This window comes from Asterias amurensis, chromosome 1 (genome assembly GCF_032118995.1).
Source record: "Asterias amurensis chromosome 1, ASM3211899v1".
Lineage (NCBI taxonomy): Eukaryota > Metazoa > Echinodermata > Asteroidea > Forcipulatida > Asteriidae > Asterias > Asterias amurensis.
The window spans coordinates 8,035,946-8,054,726 of NC_092648.1; the positions used below are offsets into that span (position 1 = coordinate 8,035,946).

Here is an 18,781-nt window from a genome sequence, read left to right on the forward strand (position 1 = left end):
GTGTGAATACAACAAGTGTAGAATATATCAGAAGAAAATTGTAGAAAATATCAATTTAGTTTCAAAGATATACCCAAAATTGCTGTCCTCATCAAACAATGCACACATGTGACTAGACTGTCGACACCGATTTGGCGGGTAATTATGTGTCCACGTTCGTCTTGAAAAAAAAAACACGCCACATCGGGGTCGACCCATGGAAGCTAATCCAACGCACCCATAGTCTGGTTTTGCGATGGAAGAATGCCAAAACATTAAAGATGGCCCTAAATTGATCCTAGAATGTATTCCAAAATAATTTGAGAGAACAAGAATGGTGTGTTTAATGCTTTCGTCATGGTTTCATCCACTGTTCTGTTGTCAGTTTACAATCACGGCCGGCCGCAGTGCGCCGCACTTCACTTCTTCTCCGGGGGGATTGAACGTACGTTCAACATCAAAATGTCTTTTTATCAGAAAAAAATATTTGTTTATTGATTGTTCTTGTTTTTACAAAGTTATAAAACAAACAATTTCACATTCATAACACCGGAATATTGTCGCGTACTTTAACACAATTTTAAGCAAAAATAATGGTCAGTTTTATCCTTGCTCTATGGTTTGTCATAGCGCAAGGGTTTCATCCACCCGTTTTCCATAGTTACAGGATTCAGTCTACTGGGACCAGTTTTACAACCTCGGCCGGCCGCAGCACGCCGCGTTCTTCTCCGTCCATTGTTAAGACACACAATAGGCCAAATTTAATGAGTTGCAAACCCCTTGGCCGGCGCCGCAGTCAAAATCTCCTCAGAGGGATGTGTCGGCACCGCAGCACAGAGCCGCAGCAGGCCGCGGCCCGCCGATAAAAATGTTTTTGACGCTGTCCCTAGGTAAAGTAGTCATGACAAAACAAGAACTCTCAGTGGCAAAGCATGGCAGTTATGGCTTAAAAATAAAAACGTTGTACTTGTTACTTTAAAGAGCATGGAAACAGTGCCAGATTGTTTAATAGTCATGCTCGTTTTTGTGTTTTATTAATTCAAACTAAGGGATATCTTCAAAATGCATTTTTCTTGTTTTTGGAAAAATTACCATGTTTGATGCAGAAGTGTCACAACACCAAAGTGTTCGCCCCAGCAGACATGCAAACCATAACGATAGCCCAATCACAACCAAAATGGAAATATTCTGAGAACCAATACAAATTTAGACTGCACAAACTTTCTTAATTTGTAAAGGGAATTCAAAAATGTGACTTCCAAAAAAGAGCCGCTGTTCACAATTGTTTTATGCAATGTCAAGAAATATGATTGGGGCGGGGCCGAGGTGGGGCAAATTCTAAGATTTAGGTCATCAACAAGTCCTGATCAATGTTGGGTAATGCACTAAGCCTACAGAGTGCTTATGAAGATCTGCCAGACTGATGGAAGTATTACTTCTTTCTGTTGTAAATTCAAAATGAAGCAAATATTTCAAAATGCATTTCTCCATGTTTTGGGGGAAAAGGGAGACATTTTTGAGACAGTACTGTTACATCAGGATACAATTGCCCAAGGTTTTCTTACATTAAATAAAAAGACAAATTTTGGCCCTATTCAAAACCGAAAGAAAAATGTTCTCCTAAAAAGAAAAAAAAAAAAAATTGAGGGCAAAAATATGGTAAAAATGTTGATTTTGCAAGTTCTAAAAACACACTGTAATGCACGTTCTAAAAATAGCACAAAGGTGAAATTTATAGCAATAATTTTTTGTCTCAAGTAAAGCTAAGGATGATAATTTGTAGTGATGGAAAAGGTTTTATGAAATATTTTTGTTTTTTTGGTGGGGTGGAGTTGTAAATATTAACTAAAAAAACAGTTTTCAGACCCCCAAATCGGCCAAAAGTGGCCTAAACACAAATGATCTGTTACCATGGCAACGTATTATATAATGATTTGAAGTGTAAATTTTGTTTATTTGGACCCCAAGTCCCTACCATCCACAAAGTATAAGAAAAATGTTCCTTTTTTTCAACGTGGACACGTATGTCAATATTATTTGAAAAGACCCTTAAAAAGCATTTTTTTTTCACGTTTTGGGGGAAAAAAGTCTAGTTTTGAGGCAGTACTGTCACAACAGGATACAATTGCCCAAGTTTTTGACACCAGATATGGAAAGACCACTGTTGGCCCTAACCACAGCCGAAAGGAAAATTTTCTGAGACCCCTGGCAAGTTGACATTTTGGGGTCCAAAAATAGGGTAAAAATGGCAATTTTGCAAGTTCTAAAAACATACTGTAATGCACGATGCAAAAATAGCACAAGGGTGATATTTAAAGCAATAATCTTTTTTCTCAAGGAAGGCCAAGGATGATACTTTGTAGTGATACACAAGGTTTTTTTGAAATAATTTTGCATTTTGGTGGGGTGGAGTTGTAAATATGAGCTAAAAACCAGCCTTAAATGGCCAACAACAAAAAATGAGCCGTAAACATGGCAACGGGCTATATATGGAATTGAAAATGCAATTTTGTTTACTTGCAGCCCAAGGTCCTTCCACCCACAAAGTATTAAAAAAAAAATATTTTTTGACCGTGAGCAAGTATGTCAACTACATTACCTGAACTGACTCTTAATATCTAACGTACAAGGCGCCACGCGGGACAAGAGGCAACATTCCAGCTAGCATATGCCTGCCGTATCTCAATGTTGTATTTCTGTAGTAGGATCGCATTCACTGCTTGCAACACAAACGGAGGGGCACTGTGATGATATAAGAACACGTATATGTACCATAACGTATTTACAGATTGTAATTTTGTTATCACGATGATAATTAAACATTGTCCTGTTTTTTGTATATCATTTTTTTCAGTTTCATTCTGAAGATTTTGTCTAAAAATATTGTTTTTTATAGTTACACAACGAGCACGAAGATATGTTTTCCAAATGTTGCCCAATAAATGATTTGTAAGGTACAAGAAGCAGCAAATGCTGGAGGGCACTTCGCGCAATCTTTGAAGATGGCCTTTTTTTTAAAGATCACACAAGCGTTTTGGAATTTGATACAAAGTTTGTGCCTTTTCAAAGATTGCACCCATTATTTATTTTTAATCTTGGGCAGCAGCATGGCAGTGATAGGTCTTTGGTTGATATGATCGACAATGGTTGTTAAAACTACGCAGCAGGTACGATGCATTATTTATTTGAAGAAAACTAATAACAAGTAGAATTACCCTGGACAAAATAAAGATATTATTTTACAGTGTAAGCGTAACACTTCATGCATTGACCATTAAAAAAAAACTCAATTGTAAGCAGACAAGATGCCCCGGAGCTTGCTCCAAGGCCAAAGTGGTTTTGCCCTAAAAGGTGTTTCGTAATTCTAAGAAGTTGGAGAGGACAGGGCCTATTGGAACTTGAGGGACTTACATCCCCCAGGACAGGCATCAGGTTGATCTACTAGCTCTAGCTCCAACCAAAGTTGCCGGTCTGCCTCATAAGTTGACGTTTCTCTGTTTTTTCACAACACTGTTGATTTGATTTCACTTAGGTTAATGAAGTTATTAGACGTCAATTGGAGATATCATCTCATAACATAGCTAATTATTGGTGTTGTTTGAAAAAGCAAAAAGTAGATTAATACCAAAATGTCAGGCTTGATATAAAAAGTCTTCGTTCATTGCTGTTGACAATAATTCAAAAGTTACAGTCTTTTTCGTTTCTGTTTTTGCGTCGCAAAATTGTTAATAGTACGGAAAAAACCCAATAAAACAACAAATTAAGGTGGCACAAATTAATTATGCAATACCATATGAGAAACGAATTGTTTCGGAAGGCAAACATATAGCTGAGTAAACAAATTAACTGTAAGTCCACTCTATGATTATATTATTCCTACTTATCTCTGCATCACCAAAGAATTTAAGATCGAAATAGTACATAGTGTACTTGAATTCACATGCCGCTTGTAAATGCATTTGGTATTGACAGTGTGTAGACAACCTTAGGTTGCTTGAATACAAGTTGTTGAATTTGTCACTAAGGCACAAGGGAAGAGACATTTAGGAAGAAAACCCTATTCATTGCCTTTTATGGCTTGTTGAAATTCATCAGTTTTTAAATTCAACAACATAGGAATTTTTAAGTATGTATACAGTTAAAAGAAGAAAAAAATGTAATTGGTAATTTTAAGCTCTTATGTTAAACTGTAAGTTTCTCATGAAAGCAAAAAATGGTCTTATGAATATTCATAATATTGTCTGTGGACGAATACAATTTAACAACTCTGTAAATGAACCTACATTTACAATGTACATTTACAATGTACATTTACAATGTACATTTACAATGTACATGTACATGTATGACTTCTCTTATTTATTGTAACAACACTTTTGCTCTTGAATCCTGTCAGTATAAGTTAGAAGTCACAAAGATGATAATACATAGTTCTGATTATATTTTTGATTATAGGTTAATGTGTCTGACAGGTTTCATTTGATGCCCATAATCACCCCAGCATTTCCGCAGCAGAATTCCACATACAATGTCACCCAGTCTACCAAGTTTATCATGGAACAGGAAATGAAAGAAGGTAACTCCCTCAACAAATTTCAATATTACTTTAAATTGTTAAAACTTTCAGAGAAGTGAGACATGAATCGATACAGATTATTGACAACGCTAGTTAGTGAGAGAATAGAGAGATCCCTAACATGGGGTTAGACAGCTTAGCCAGTAGAGCACCAGCATTAAACATGTACCTTAACAGTCCACCTGCAGTACACTAATCCCCATTGTTATTTATCTACAGGGATATGCAGCATGTTTTCTGACAGCCCATGGTATAGACGGGCGCTTTTGTTATTGACAAACAATTATTTATTTATTTATTTCCAACTGATACATTGCCTGTGATTTGATACTGATTGTGATTTTGAAACTGTGGAAATAAACTGATTGATTTATTGATATATATATAATGAGTAGGGTAGATGGCCTTAGCTTTCGATCCAAACTGGACCTTCTTCAGAGGCATAAAACAAGTACAAACAAATACATATCCAAGCGGGAAAATAACAACCAATTAAAGTTTCTATTTCCAGAGACAATTGGTGGCTATGAACCAATAGGAGTGAAGTGGTGAGCACAAAGGATGTTTAGTATGAAAAGATAGATTGCTTGACCATAGAGGTGGTAAATGCATTGTTCAATAACAATGCAGGGAAACATGAAAGGGTAGGATTAGAGAGCAAGTTGCATCATGATGCAACTGACAATGGTCAATTAAAAATAGGTATGAGGGTCCGGTGGAAAGGCAGGGTGTAGGCGGGAGATTATTGTTTTATTATAATCCCTAATTACCTATTGCCGGTTATCTCCCTAATAACCCATTGCCGGTTGTAATAATAATAATTATTATTATTAGTTTTATTTGGGGGGGGGGACGCTCCCGTTGCTGTCCCATCACGCGATATAATGGGGAGGGGGGCGTCAAGTGTTATTATGTCATTCTGCTCCACCTTCCAATGCGATGGAGTCAGACTATTTAAACAACTTGTTTTGTCAATTCGGACTATCAAACCTTATTATCGATTCGGACTATCGAACCTTATTGTCAATTCAGACTATCGAACCTTATTGTCAATTTTTGATAAAATACCACTTCCAGGTGATTTGAATGTTAATCTGTGGACATTGTGTTATTTGTCCTACAAAGTACATAGTACATAAGTACATTGACCCTTTAATCGGGCCTGCACCCCACACCACTTTCGAAGGGTGGGGGACACAATATCAAATGTTCCCGGTGTCTTTTAACCACCTTTGTCATAAACCTCATGTTTTGCACTGTGTAAGACCAACCCTGTGCTGTAAACCCTGTGTCCCGTCATTGCCATTGCCATCAATCTGGGGGGGGGGGGGGGGGGGTGGACACACAATGTTCCCCATATTTGTTAACTCATGTGTCTTATAAGGGGATGCGTTTCATCTCCATACTGATTAGTTCACTTGTAGTTACTGTATGTTTTCTTTACGGTGACGCGCTGTCTCTGTCTGTCATTGCCATTCTGCGGCCTCTATGGCTAGTTTGAGCGATATTGGTGTATTGCTCTACCAAGGTAACTCCACCCAAGGTTTTTATTACATTGTAACTCTGTTCTGTTTGACCCCACATTCAATTGAGATGTTTCTGAGTTTGTTTTCTTTTCCCGCAAACCTTGCTTACAAACATTGCAAACAATTGACTACACATACCCATCTTTTAGGAATGAGCACTTCGCTCTGCACATGCACCGCATGACTCTAGACATGCACCGCATACAATACACGTGTTGTACGTGTAAAATCTTTACGCACAACCAATGGGGGAATTACGTAGTTCTTTAGACATGAATGTTTAAATCTTCAACTTCCAATTTGAAATTTGGTAAGAGCGTTTAGGCCTCTTTTTAGTTTATTTTCATCTGAATTTGTCCTGTAAACTTTCTGGTCAATAGGCTGCACTTTACCGGAGCACTAAACGTGAACGTGAACGTCAATAAGTGTATTGTTTATTGTCACTTTGGGCTCATTGCATCTCGCAAAATTTTAACGACACAATTTCTGACTGTTAATGTTCACGCTGCTCTAGGAATAAACCTCCATACTTGTACATCCCATATCTCTAGAACCCTATATCGTACAAACTAAATAAAAACAGTAAATTCGTCCTTACACCTTAATTTTCTCCAACTTATTTTACTTTCAGAAAGCAAGTCAAGTTATTTTTAGGGTTTGTTATGTCCGGATTGGGTCAATTTTGTAATAGACAAACTCCTAAAAATGTACCCATTCAGCCGCAGAGGGCTTTTGTGTTAACATTATCTCCAGTAACCAACCCAACGGGCGGATGCTAAAGTAGGCTACCAAATGAATTTGGCAAAATGGACATTCTGAGACCTGACCGACTCACCGCTCTAACCAATTTTGTGAATGGACTTATTGAAAAGGAAACTTAATGTCGATTTGCTCCACAACTTTGACCAGATGCAAAGTTTTTTTTTTACAGCTTCAAAACAGCCTTTGACGTACGTGTATAAGTTTCACAAACTTCCGTGATGGGGGTAAACTCTGAAACTGCAACACTATACCTAGCAAAAAGAATCAGAATGTATTTGCTCCTTTCTTGTAAATAATTTGTTCTATAAAGAAAGTGTCCATAGTTTAAAGTCACCTGGAAGTGGTATTTTTTCAAAATAAAGCTTTTGTCACTAATATATGTGTTTTGATGAGTGGAATATGAATAAACAGTTAACTAAGATTTAAAAAAATCAGTTCTTATGTTATTTACAAATTTAAGAGTGGACCCCGACTCGAGAGGGCGCTGTTCGTGACGTCAATCGTGGCAGACTTTGCCTGTAATGCGTAGAGTAAACACAATTGCACGGTACATGTATGGACCAAGTCGTGAGTTTGTACGTTTAAAAAAAAAAAAAAAGGTTTTTTCCGGCAATGCCGACCAGGTGTATTGCTGCTGATTGCAGAAAAACACTTTTTGAAATGTACCAACTCACGACTTGGACATACATGTACTTTGCACCTGTGTTTACTATATGCATTGCAGGCAAAGTCTGCCTCGATTGACGTCACAAAAGGGGTAGGCGGAGTCGGACCCCCAAACAACTTTATATATTTTATAACATATAAATCGTGACAAACAGTTACTAAAAAAATTGTTTAATCGTTCATAAGCATATACTCTGATGTTTGAAAGAAAACAAATTCTATTCCAGGTGACTTTAAAATGCAAGATATGTTTTGCATCAATAGTGCAATTTCTGTATGGAAATATATTGTAAGTCCGAGGTCGCCACCCACTTTCAACCTAAAGTGATCCCACAGCGACCTCCTTCACCAAGCAACATGTGGCCAGTCTCAAAACCAGACAACACACCACTCACAATACACTGACCAGAATGTATTGAGAGGTTGGGCTTGATTTCAAATGCTTACTTTACTTGTGTAAGCCCCCGCCCCCAACCCCAAAATGTTATTAATAGACACCTTTCAGGCTCCTTCCAACCTATAGCCCTACTCAATGTTTCCAAATTATAAAGCTTCCGTTTGATCCCATCCGCCTTGTCCATAAATCTCATGCCGTTTGGAAGTGACTGCTTTTTTAAAATAAATATTCTCCATTTAAATTTAATCTTTTCAACAAATGAGTCACCTGTCAGAAGGATTTCTAGGAAGTCTGGTAACAACATCGACCAGTGGTTGACACATGGTCGCCTGAGAAACATCAATCTGTGAGTTACTTCATTCAATGCAAATTCGTGAGATTTGTTTTGGTTTTGTCCTGGCACCCAGCCTCTTCGACCCTGCACGGCAATGAATGAACCAATCCGAAGAACCATGCTTAGTACAACACGAAAGTAACCCGACCAAAAAGGGCGGATCGAATGGCAGGTGGGCGGGCAAGGGGCAATGAGTGAACCAATCTGGAGAACCATCTGCGAAACACTGTCCTGTTATAGACTTGGAAACCCGACGTCTGAAAAGACACAAATGTTTTGAATTCCACACACACAATCGTGTTGATCAGCATTTTGAAAAAAGAAAAAAGGGAAGAAAAAAGAGAAGGAAAAAAAAACGACCGTGGATTTCTGACTTTTTCGGTCGGTCGGAAAAGGGCAATCAAAAGTTTATTTTACTAATGTGTTCATAAACATTCATTTGGTTCCTATGTACATGTAGGTAAGTAAGTGGGAGTTTGGGTCAGGGTTTTGTAGACTTGCAACCCGACGTCTGAAAAGACACAAACGTGTTGAATTTCACACACACAACGGTGTTGATCTCCACAAGGATGCCATGCCACTGGACCTTCTTATTTTAATCCAAGATGGCGCGGGTTACGCTTTTAATAGTATCGATTTGTCAATGAACTTTGCCCCAAATCGCGCATGCCCTCAATCGGCAAAAGTTTACATGTTTGAATATGCTTCAAGGCTTCATTGCTCCATTGTACAGGCGTGCGCAGTCTTTCTCAGTTCGTGTATGTGCGTATTTAGTTTGAGTCTATCAACGGCCAATCACAGTGTGCGGACAGTTTATGCACTTTGCATGCAGTGGGTATTTCCATGGTGTGCGCATGGAGTGGGCGACAGATCAAACCATGTGGCCGGGTGCATCGTCGTGTTTTAACATTTTGTTTATGATCGCATTTGCGATGCTGTAGTTTTGAAGGTGGTTTTGGATTGTCAGGTAATCGTTTATTATTGTATTAAATGCTGCCTAAAAATAGTCTGTTTGTCTATTGTTAGGCAGGGCGGCCCAAATTATAGGAGGGCAGCCCGCCCTCCCAATACGAGTGCGTGAAAAACGATATAAGACACTTCATTGTGATTTCTGTTAGCACTCTAATAGCAAAATATAACATTTCAGCTTCCAATAAAGGGTTTATTGTCGTTTATTTGGCATTCAAAGTACAGATACTTCATTTTTTTTGTTTTAACACCTTTTTGAAAAAAGGAAAAAGGGAAGAAAAAAAACGAACGTGGATTTCCGACTTTTTTGGTCGGTCGGAAAAGGGCAATCAAAAGTTTATTTTATTAATGTGTTCATAAACATTCATTTGGTTCCCGTGATTCTTTTTGGCAAGCTTTAAACTAAAGTCTGACTGAAATTCTTTTTCTTCATTAAATGGACTGATTGACTACACAAACTAAATGTTTTACTTGTTTGTGCTGAATTGTGACATTTCTTCAGGGTTACTTGGATATATCTCGCTATGGCCTTGACCACCCTCCACATCAAAGGACAACAAGATATTGAAGTGATACATTAGTTTTGAATTTACTGTATTTTTTATTTCCTGATAAACTTTAAACCCTTGTAATTTCTTTTTGTGTAGGTCTTTCAGTGACCCAACAGATTATACATGGCAAAGCAACATGGGACAAGCTTTTCGAGGCTACAAACTTCTTCCAAAAGTACAAGTAAGATGGACATACATGTATAAATCAAACTTGTATTTATGCGATTTGAATATTGAACATTTCAAATTTGTTAATCTGTCCCTCCCTCTGTTGTGTAATTTTCAATGTACATCTTTTAAAATAGTACATGTACTATTGCGTGATAATTCAAAATTCATTTTCTTCCAGTAAGTGTGACACTTTTAGGTAAACAAATGTTTTATTTTTTAATTTGGGTAAACTGTCCAGGCGAATCTAAATTTGCTTAGGATGGTTAACCAAATTGTGCCTGATTCAGATGGTCAGCCAGGGCTTGCCTTTGGCCCTAGCACTTGTCCTGCTCAAACTCTAGCTTGGACGGGGGCTTGTTCATGAGGGATCTGAATCTTGTAGGAAAATGCATATACCAACCTGAAAAGACTAGTTAGTACAGTGGGATCTTAAGTAATTGACATTGATTAGTTCTAAACCTTTCTGACTCTCTTACCTGATAAACCTACTTACATGTATGCATATATTTCTCTAAGCCCTAAGCTTCCACTCCCAAAAAAACAACAAAAAGCTCCGTCCAGAGCCTCCCCATGCCATCCCAGTTAGTCGTATTGTCTTATTTTTCTCTAGTGTTCATCGGAAGAAGACCTGTTTGTTGACCTCCAATTTTTCCATTTGAACAAACTCCCTAACCCTAACATAAGCATTGTTTCATTTAGCTCAAAACCCTGTTTCACACAGGTTCAGCATCTTCCACCTGCAGCTCTCGCTGCTTGGCCCATGACACTTGGCCCATGACACTTGGCCCATGACACTTGGTCTTGGAAGCTTTGTCACCTTCCACTTTGACTTCACTCATGCAGGTGGCCTGCTGTCAGCAGAGATGCAACTTTTCCGATTGAAATCAGAAAACCTGACTTTTCTTATTTTTACCCTCCAAATTCGCTATTTTTAAATTTAAAAAACTCGAAAAATCAATGTTAAAACCATGGAGAAACTAACACAATCCTGTCTGGTATTGTCAGCGATCGCGCGTGAATCACAGCGCATGCACCCGGTCCTACTAATTGCCGCCAACTCGCCATCAACTTGTATGTGTCAGTCAATTCTCTGCCAACTCTCAACCATGCAGATATGGCAGGCATGGATAAGTTTTAGTCTTGACCCATTTACGCGTACATAATACAGTACATAATACACCATGCAGTACCGATCATTGACGACTTATGTCAAGACTATTCCAAATGCAGAAAAGCGCCCTCTGTTGTCGTGTTGTACAAGCCTGTGAAAATGCAAGATGGCGGCCGACTGCTCTGCTGAGAGATAATTTTTTTCACGAGAAAAAAAAAAACCTAAATTTTTACACCGAAATATTACCTAAAAGTTGTGAAACTTCGCCTTAAGCTAATACATTATAGTTCTATGCCTCTTTTGTGGATTTTAAAAACAAATTATAGGAGTTGACAGCGAGTTGACGGCACCAAGCAAGTTGAAGAGCTAACGGCAAGTATTTAGGTAGGACCCTACCAGCCTACATAGTATCTGTACATGTATTTTTACCTCGGCGCTATTTCCAAGTGTGCGTTGCTGACTGAACATTTTTTATTGCAAAATAAGTTTTTTATACAACCGATCTTCAAATCATAAACCCATGAAAATGGCTGTTGAAAAAAAAAAAAGTGTTATTAGGGGAATAATGGCGGGTAAGATCGTAAAAAAAAACACGTTTTGATTTTATTTTGCATTAATGTTACAAATGGGCTAGTGAAACTTTTTTTTGGGCGACCCAAAGCTTGTTTGACCCCAAACTAGTAAAATATACAGATTCCGTATGTTCCCTCCAGCGACCGTAACAAATCAGTCCAGGTTTGTCTCTACATGTATTTCTGGCTGCAAGGTTGGGGTGGTTTAAAAAACGTCACCACAAAATTTTTCAGATTTTTTTTTTCAACACCTGGTTGCATCTCTGTGTCAGTTGTTTCCAATTTATTCTGTTAGTTAAGACAAATTCTTTCTCGCCCCTTTCAGGGTTCTCCACAGGGTTAAAATTAATTCCAGGCGATAAACCAATCCTGCATGATCTTCAAATTGCGCAATTTATTCCTACACAGTTTTCAAATGGAGCAATAATAACAAGTTCTTATATAGCGCATTTCACAATAAACCGTATCAATGCGCTTTACATTAGTCTCCTGGTCATTGGGCCATTAAACATCCCTTTAATCTTTCTCAGCTCCCATTTAGGGAGTATACAGCCCCGAGCTGCCGTGGCGCTCCGAAAGCTTTTCATTCACAATATCAACCTCTGCCCTCGCAGGTACCCATTTATACCCCTGGGTGAAGAGAAGCAATTATAGTAAAGTATCTTGCTCAAGGACACAAGTGTCACGACCGGGATTCGAACCCACACTCCGGTGACTTAGCACCAGAACTTGAATTCGATGCTCTTAACCACTCGGCCGCGACACGTGATTTTCCTCTTTTCTCTTAGCGGCAGGAGTGTGAGACGTGGTTTTTAATAACAAGCAAGATTTAATAACGCCCCCATTTTTGCTTTGAGAAGCTTTCTTATAATATCTTAGGACCAGTACGGTTCGTGGAACTGTCGTAGTTAGTGTTGTTTTGATTGATATAATTGTGTGAGAAGGAAATGAAGCGTTTTGGGAGGACAAAGTTTGTCGTAACTGAGGGAAATTACACCCCCTCGGGACAGTCCGAGTCCTCGGTGGGCTGTGTCGGCGACACTACAATGCCGTCCTAGTCTAGCACCCAAAGCACCTGTTGGCTGGGGGTGCTGGCAGTCCCACCCGTGGGGGCCACCTTTGCGACTTTGCAGGGTCCTGGGCTCAGGTGACCTCCGACCAATGGGTCGACGTCGATCCCGACCGACCCAAAACATCGCCTTTTTCTCGAAGAGGAGATAACATCCCTCATCAAGAAAAGGGCGGTTCATGTTCTTCCATCGGGCGAAATAGGGTCGGGGTTTATGTAGACTTTCTTCTTGGTCCCATCTGAACAGGTTTATTCGCCCCAGGCGGTTTCGGATGGAAACTTACAAAATTACATTACTCTCAAAATTACATAAGAGTCCATCCAGACGCCGGTGTGGGCGGCAAGTCTGGATTTGAAGGACGCTTACCTTCACGTTCCTGTCTGCCGAGAGCACTGGAAATTCCTTCAGTTTCAATACCAAAATGTCCGATACGAATTCTCAGTGCTCCCGTTCTGCCTCTCCACTTCCCCTCGGGTCTTCACCCGATTAGTGAAGGTGGTCTATGAGGGACACCCCACCTACCTCGACGACTGGTTAATTGTGGGTCAATCCTGGGCCTCCACGGAAGTGGCTCTCGTGCTAACGTGGCGTCTGGTAGCCGAGCTGGGATTTCTCATAAACATCGAGAAATCCCAGCCAACGGCATCCCAGTGCCCGACTTTTCTAGGGGCGTCACTCAACCTTCGGGCCGGGCTGGCCAGCCCTTCGAGGGAACGCTTTATAAACCTCAAAGCATGCGTTTCCCTCTTTTTGGCAACGTCGGAGGCCGGCTGTTGGGGCTCACGGCCAGCATGGTGGACGTCATAAAGTTTTGCAGGCTTCATATGAGGACGATACAACTCCACCTGCTTTCCTTTTACAGACCCAGTTGCAACACCGTCAGTCATTTAGTGCTGACTTCGGTGTGGCTGGACCATAGAGCTATATATATTGACTAGAGTGCTAACACCCCGTTATACACGCACTAAGGTTTTGAAGCGGTGTGGGCGCATCCATGTTTATGTACAAACAAATACAAAAGCTTGAAATTTTGTACGGCAATTGTACGGCTAGTTGCATGATCGTGCGTCCGTTCTTTTTTATGTGTCATCGAAGCAAAAAATGCCGTAAATGTGAACGCACAATCTGCTGATCAGCGCAAAAACTGCGAGCGTCATGTGCGTCATGATTAAAAGGCACGTTTACCTTTTTTTAGTACGGCAACCAAGTCGAAGTTACGGTTTTCGTAACGTGGACGTACGCGAGTGGACAGTTGCGTACGTATACGCACACGCCGAATGTAAAATAATCGCGGCAATGTGTGTTCTCTTAAAATTCCGAATTTACGCAACACACCAAACATGTCTGCGCCCAGGGTGGCTTCAAAACGCAGAGCAAGTTAGCACTCTAGTCAATATATTTAGCTCTATGGGCTGGACCCACACCTCCAGAGGTGGCTCGACGATGCAAACCTCTTGAGGGGTCGAGTTTTCTGCAAGCCCCGACCGTCTTTGACTTACAACGGACGCTTCCTTGTCGGGCTGGGGGGCTTCCCTGGGCCAACGAGCACAACACCACCGTCGTGTCATACATCAACCGCCAGGGGGGAACTCGGTCCCCCCAGTTGTGTGCACACACCTGAGAGCTGCTCCACTGGTGCATGCACAACAAGGTCTATCTTACGGCGATTCATCTCCCGGGCGAGGAGAACATCACGGCGGATGCTCTATCCAAGGGGGTGCATCCACCCGTCGATCTGTTTGCTTCAAGGGACAACCACCAACTCCCGACGTACTGCTCGAGGGGTCTCGACCCGAGTGCATGGCTGAGGGACGCTCTGGCTGTCCAGTGGGACGGGCTTCTAGCGTATGATTTCCCCCGATCTCAACCCCTAAAATCATTTACAAATTTACCCAGTCAGTTTCCCTTGTGGTTTATATTGATATCTGAAACAAAAAGTCGCATCCCCTTAAGGTGATCCCCTAGCTGCCGCTTCCCAGGTTGTCATGGTTGTATTGTAATTTGGGTGTGATTCCTGGCTACACGGCATTTAACGGTTTTATGGCTTCTGACTGGCACCCCTGAACAAAGATATTGACAAAATAGGGACACCGCCAATATAGGGCTAGATAGCTTGGTAGAGCACCGGCATGTTAATCCAGAGGTCGTTGCTTCGAATCCCACTCTAGTCAATTCTTTGTTCAACCCAAAAAATCGAATGAATGATGGATTGGAAATAAACATTGTTAAATGCCTTCCTGTTCTTCTATAAAATTACCTCTTCACTTAATTTTTTGTTTAGTCTTTAAAACAAAACCTGTTTGAGGAGTATCACAGCAAAGGGCCCAACAATGTTTTGGGGACAAAGTTGTTCTGCAATATTTGTATTACTTTAAAATCTTTTTAGATGAATTCTTTTCGGGTAACAGAAATGCCTCTTAAATGGCCTTAGACTGCAATAGAGAGCAGCTACATCATAAAATGTTTGCTACTGCATTTTTAAGTATCTGGCAACATCAGCTTCAAATTTTGCCTACAAATGATTAAGCTTGATGCTTGGTATCCCACCATTTGCTAAATGGAATGTCTAAATATCACATCTAAAATTACAGACTGATCTTAGTGGGTTGATTACATTAATGATTTTTGTACTGGGTAATACAAAGGCTGTACTTTCAGCCTGGATGCGAGTATTTAAATTGCTGGATGCAGCAAAACAACAAAAGATGGGGTCAGTTTGCATCTGTTTTCTGCAGATCCCAAGTATAGGCGGTTGTTGGCCGTGAAAGTGGTCCGGTTCGACGTCTATTTCACAGCCCTGTGCAGCGAGCACTTTGAGCAGTCGTGTTTCCAATCTGGAATACGCCACACATTGACAAGAAGAGAAAAGTTGTTCTTAAACATGACGCCAACCCAACAATTTTTCCAGCTAGTGGGATGTTGCAGTCAGATTTTACTAACCTTTCTTTGTGATTTCAAATTTTTAACTTTAGACATTACATCGTTCTAACAGCAAGTGCAGGTTCGGTGGATCATCACCTTGAATGGTAAGTAATGATGTGATCTTACTATTACACTCTACTAGTACAATTAAGCAAGACAGTTCTCTCAGAACAAACTCTATCTGGTAAGTAGACACACACATGGTGTTACCGCAAACCAAATATATATTGATACCTCACCATGCAATGCCTCAAATCCTACATATTACACTCTTGTTTAATTAGGTTGAACAAAGACAACTTTACTTCAGTGGAATGTGAACCAGTAACCTCCAGGCAATTATGCCTGATGTTACAGATTAAGTTCCACTTAAAGGCAGTGGACACTATTGGTAATTACCCAATTAATTATTTGCATAAAACCTTTCTTGGTGAAAACTAATTGGGAGAGGTTGATGGTATAATACATTGTGAGAAACAGTTCCCTCTGAAGTGCCATAGTTTTTGAGAGAGAAGTAATTTCCACGAATTTGATTTGAAGACCTCAGATTTAGAACTTGAGGTCTTGAAATCAACCATCTAAATGCACACAACATCAAGTGACAAGAGTGTTTTTTCTTTCATTGTTATCTCGCAAGTTCGATGACCAATCGAGCTCAAATTTGCACAGGTTTGTTATTTTGTGCATATGCTGAGATACACCAAGTGAAAAGACTGGTCTTTGACAGTTACCAATAGTGTCCAATGGCTTTAAGTAATTTTTTCTTGGTCAACCCAAATTGATTAAAATTTACCAATTCAGTTTCCCTTGTGGTTTATTACTTTATCTTTCCTTTAAAAGTCATCTTTCCCGTTACTATAAACAAAGCACCAGTCTACTTACAACATTGTGCGACAATGTCACGAAGATTTGACAGTTGCAACAGCTGGAAACACGTACACGCTGGCCTTTTGCTGCTTTTGGGTTTTTTAATCATTTTTCGCTAATTACGTGACATTTTGATTTTTTTTTTAAACAGCAACCATCTATAAAAACATTGATGATTCTACAGCCCTAAACTGGGGTGGGGGGGGGGGGGAGTTGGGGTGGGGGGAGGGAATCGTGAGGGATTCAAAAGCGTCCTTGTGAGAATGTATTTTGAAATGTAAGCGTAGCTGCAAATCTTGAAACGTAAGCCTAGCTTGACTCGGGATTGAAAGCGTAATTTTTGATTTTAGCGTAACAAAACTAAATGATGTGTATGGATTGTATGGATATGGAGTAGCTGCGTAGCTCGGAACGTAACCATATCTTTTGGAACGTAAGCATATCTTGGAACGTAAGCGTAGCTGGGTATCTTGGAACGTAAACATAGCTGCGTTATGGAACGTTATCGTAACTTGACTCAGGATTGAAAGTGTACCTTTTGTATATATAGCCTAACTTCAGAAGGAACGTAAGCAAAACTTGGAATGTAAAGCGTAGCGTGAGTCGTCATATTTTGGAAGGTATAAGCGTAGCTTAATATCTTGCAACGTAAACATAGCTGCATATGGAACGTAAGCGTAGCTTGACTCGGGCTTAAAAAACGTACCTTTTTATGTTATAGCGTAACTTGAAGGAACGTAAGCGTAGCTGAGTAGCTGCGTAGCTTGGAACGTAACCAAATAATACCTCAACAATCTCAAAAGTAACACTTCATTCACAGAATTAAAAAATATTTTCTGACAAAATTATGCTTTGAGAGAATTTTGTTGAGCCTTTTTTCAACCTTTTATACAAAACTATTATTCAACTGTTCTTTTTTCGATCAGGGGCTCCGGTTTTTTTAATCCCTTTTTTCTTCTTCATAAAACATTTTTAAATCTAACCCCACAATAACACTGTCAATATAACAAAATGCGGTATACGTTTGGACATCCTCAATGTTTTTTTATTGTTACCTGAAAACTCCTACCAAAAAATAAAATTAGGAGCCATGAAACAAAACAGAGCATAATATTGGAACGTTGCGATCATAAGAAATAATGGATTCGACTCAGGGTGTACCGACTGACAAACCCACGATGACAAACATGTACTCCCAACCCCTCCCAAGCTCAGGGCGAGACCCGCAAGCTTGGAGTTCATAGCGCCTGGGATTACGCCTCCAACCCCCACGAGACACGGCATGCACGGTATAGTATAATGCCCCGAGGCTTACGGTCTGATTGCTCCACGCCGTGGGCTATACAACAAGCTTCCGTTACAAGGACTCTTTAAATGCGAATCTTTCGTTAGATTTTTCACCATTATTTACATTTTGTAGCGATAACTTGAATACGTGATCTTTTTCGTCAATTACTCGTTAATAATTTTGTAGCCGAGGGGCAGAGACAGCAGGAGATTGTAAGGTGTTGTAGGCCAGGGTTCGAAATTAGCGGTCACCCGGTCGCCAAATGCGAGTGAAAATAGCATCGGGCGCAAACTTTGTTTGCTCGATAGCGTCACTCTTCATAAAAAGCAAATTCAGAAATGGAGCATTCTTTACTTAGTGTAAGATCAAACTTACACATTCAAAATTTTACTTACGATATTTTCATTGTAGGGAGGAACGGTTTCAGGCTGTTGGCGCCAGTGGAAATCGGTCACTGATGACTTTTCTGTCCCACGGAATCTCTAAGAACATTCGAGTCTGTAACTTGCGAGGGCTGAACCCACATGCGGGTGGTTATAGTCAAATCACTCTCACTTACTCTCTTTCTCTACCGTTAAATGTGACCCTGCTCGGTCGGAGTCATCGTCGATACTACTCCATATTCACACCTACATTCCAACATACATGTACCGTGTTCACAATTTGCCAATTCACAATATCCGAACCAAATATCATGACCAAATAAGGAATTTTCTGAACCTCGACCTCAGAACAACAAACAGTTTTTTACTACGCGTGACACAATATTGTTTTAAGTTGTATTTACAACTTCTAAAGGACTGGGCTGCTTGACCAACAATTTGCGAACTGAAAAGACTAAGTAATTTTGCCATGACAAAAACTAAACAAGTTACTAAGTTACACCGAATGTAAACACTTTGACATGCATTGACACAACAATATGTGAAAACTTGTGGTCAAAATACTGATCCTTGTGGGCCACTATCTTAAAGTGGAGTTTCAGATGAAACAGTTTTTTTGACACTAACTTGGCTTGAT

At 40.0% G+C, this 18,781-nt stretch overlaps 1 protein-coding gene across 2 annotated transcripts in view; it reads left to right on the forward strand.

Moving 5' to 3' along the window:
• LOC139944585 (poly(A) polymerase beta-like) overlaps positions 1-18,781 on the forward strand; it is a 161,176-nt gene that overhangs the window by 112,746 nt on the left and 29,649 nt on the right. For both annotated transcript variants that reach the window (XM_071941640.1, XM_071941647.1), the window contains 3 exons: positions 4,435-4,555; positions 9,857-9,941; positions 15,657-15,710. In XM_071941640.1, the coding sequence (XP_071797741.1) occupies positions 4,435-4,555; positions 9,857-9,941; positions 15,657-15,710 (260 nt within the window). The remainder of the gene's footprint in view (positions 1-4,434; positions 4,556-9,856; positions 9,942-15,656; positions 15,711-18,781) is intronic.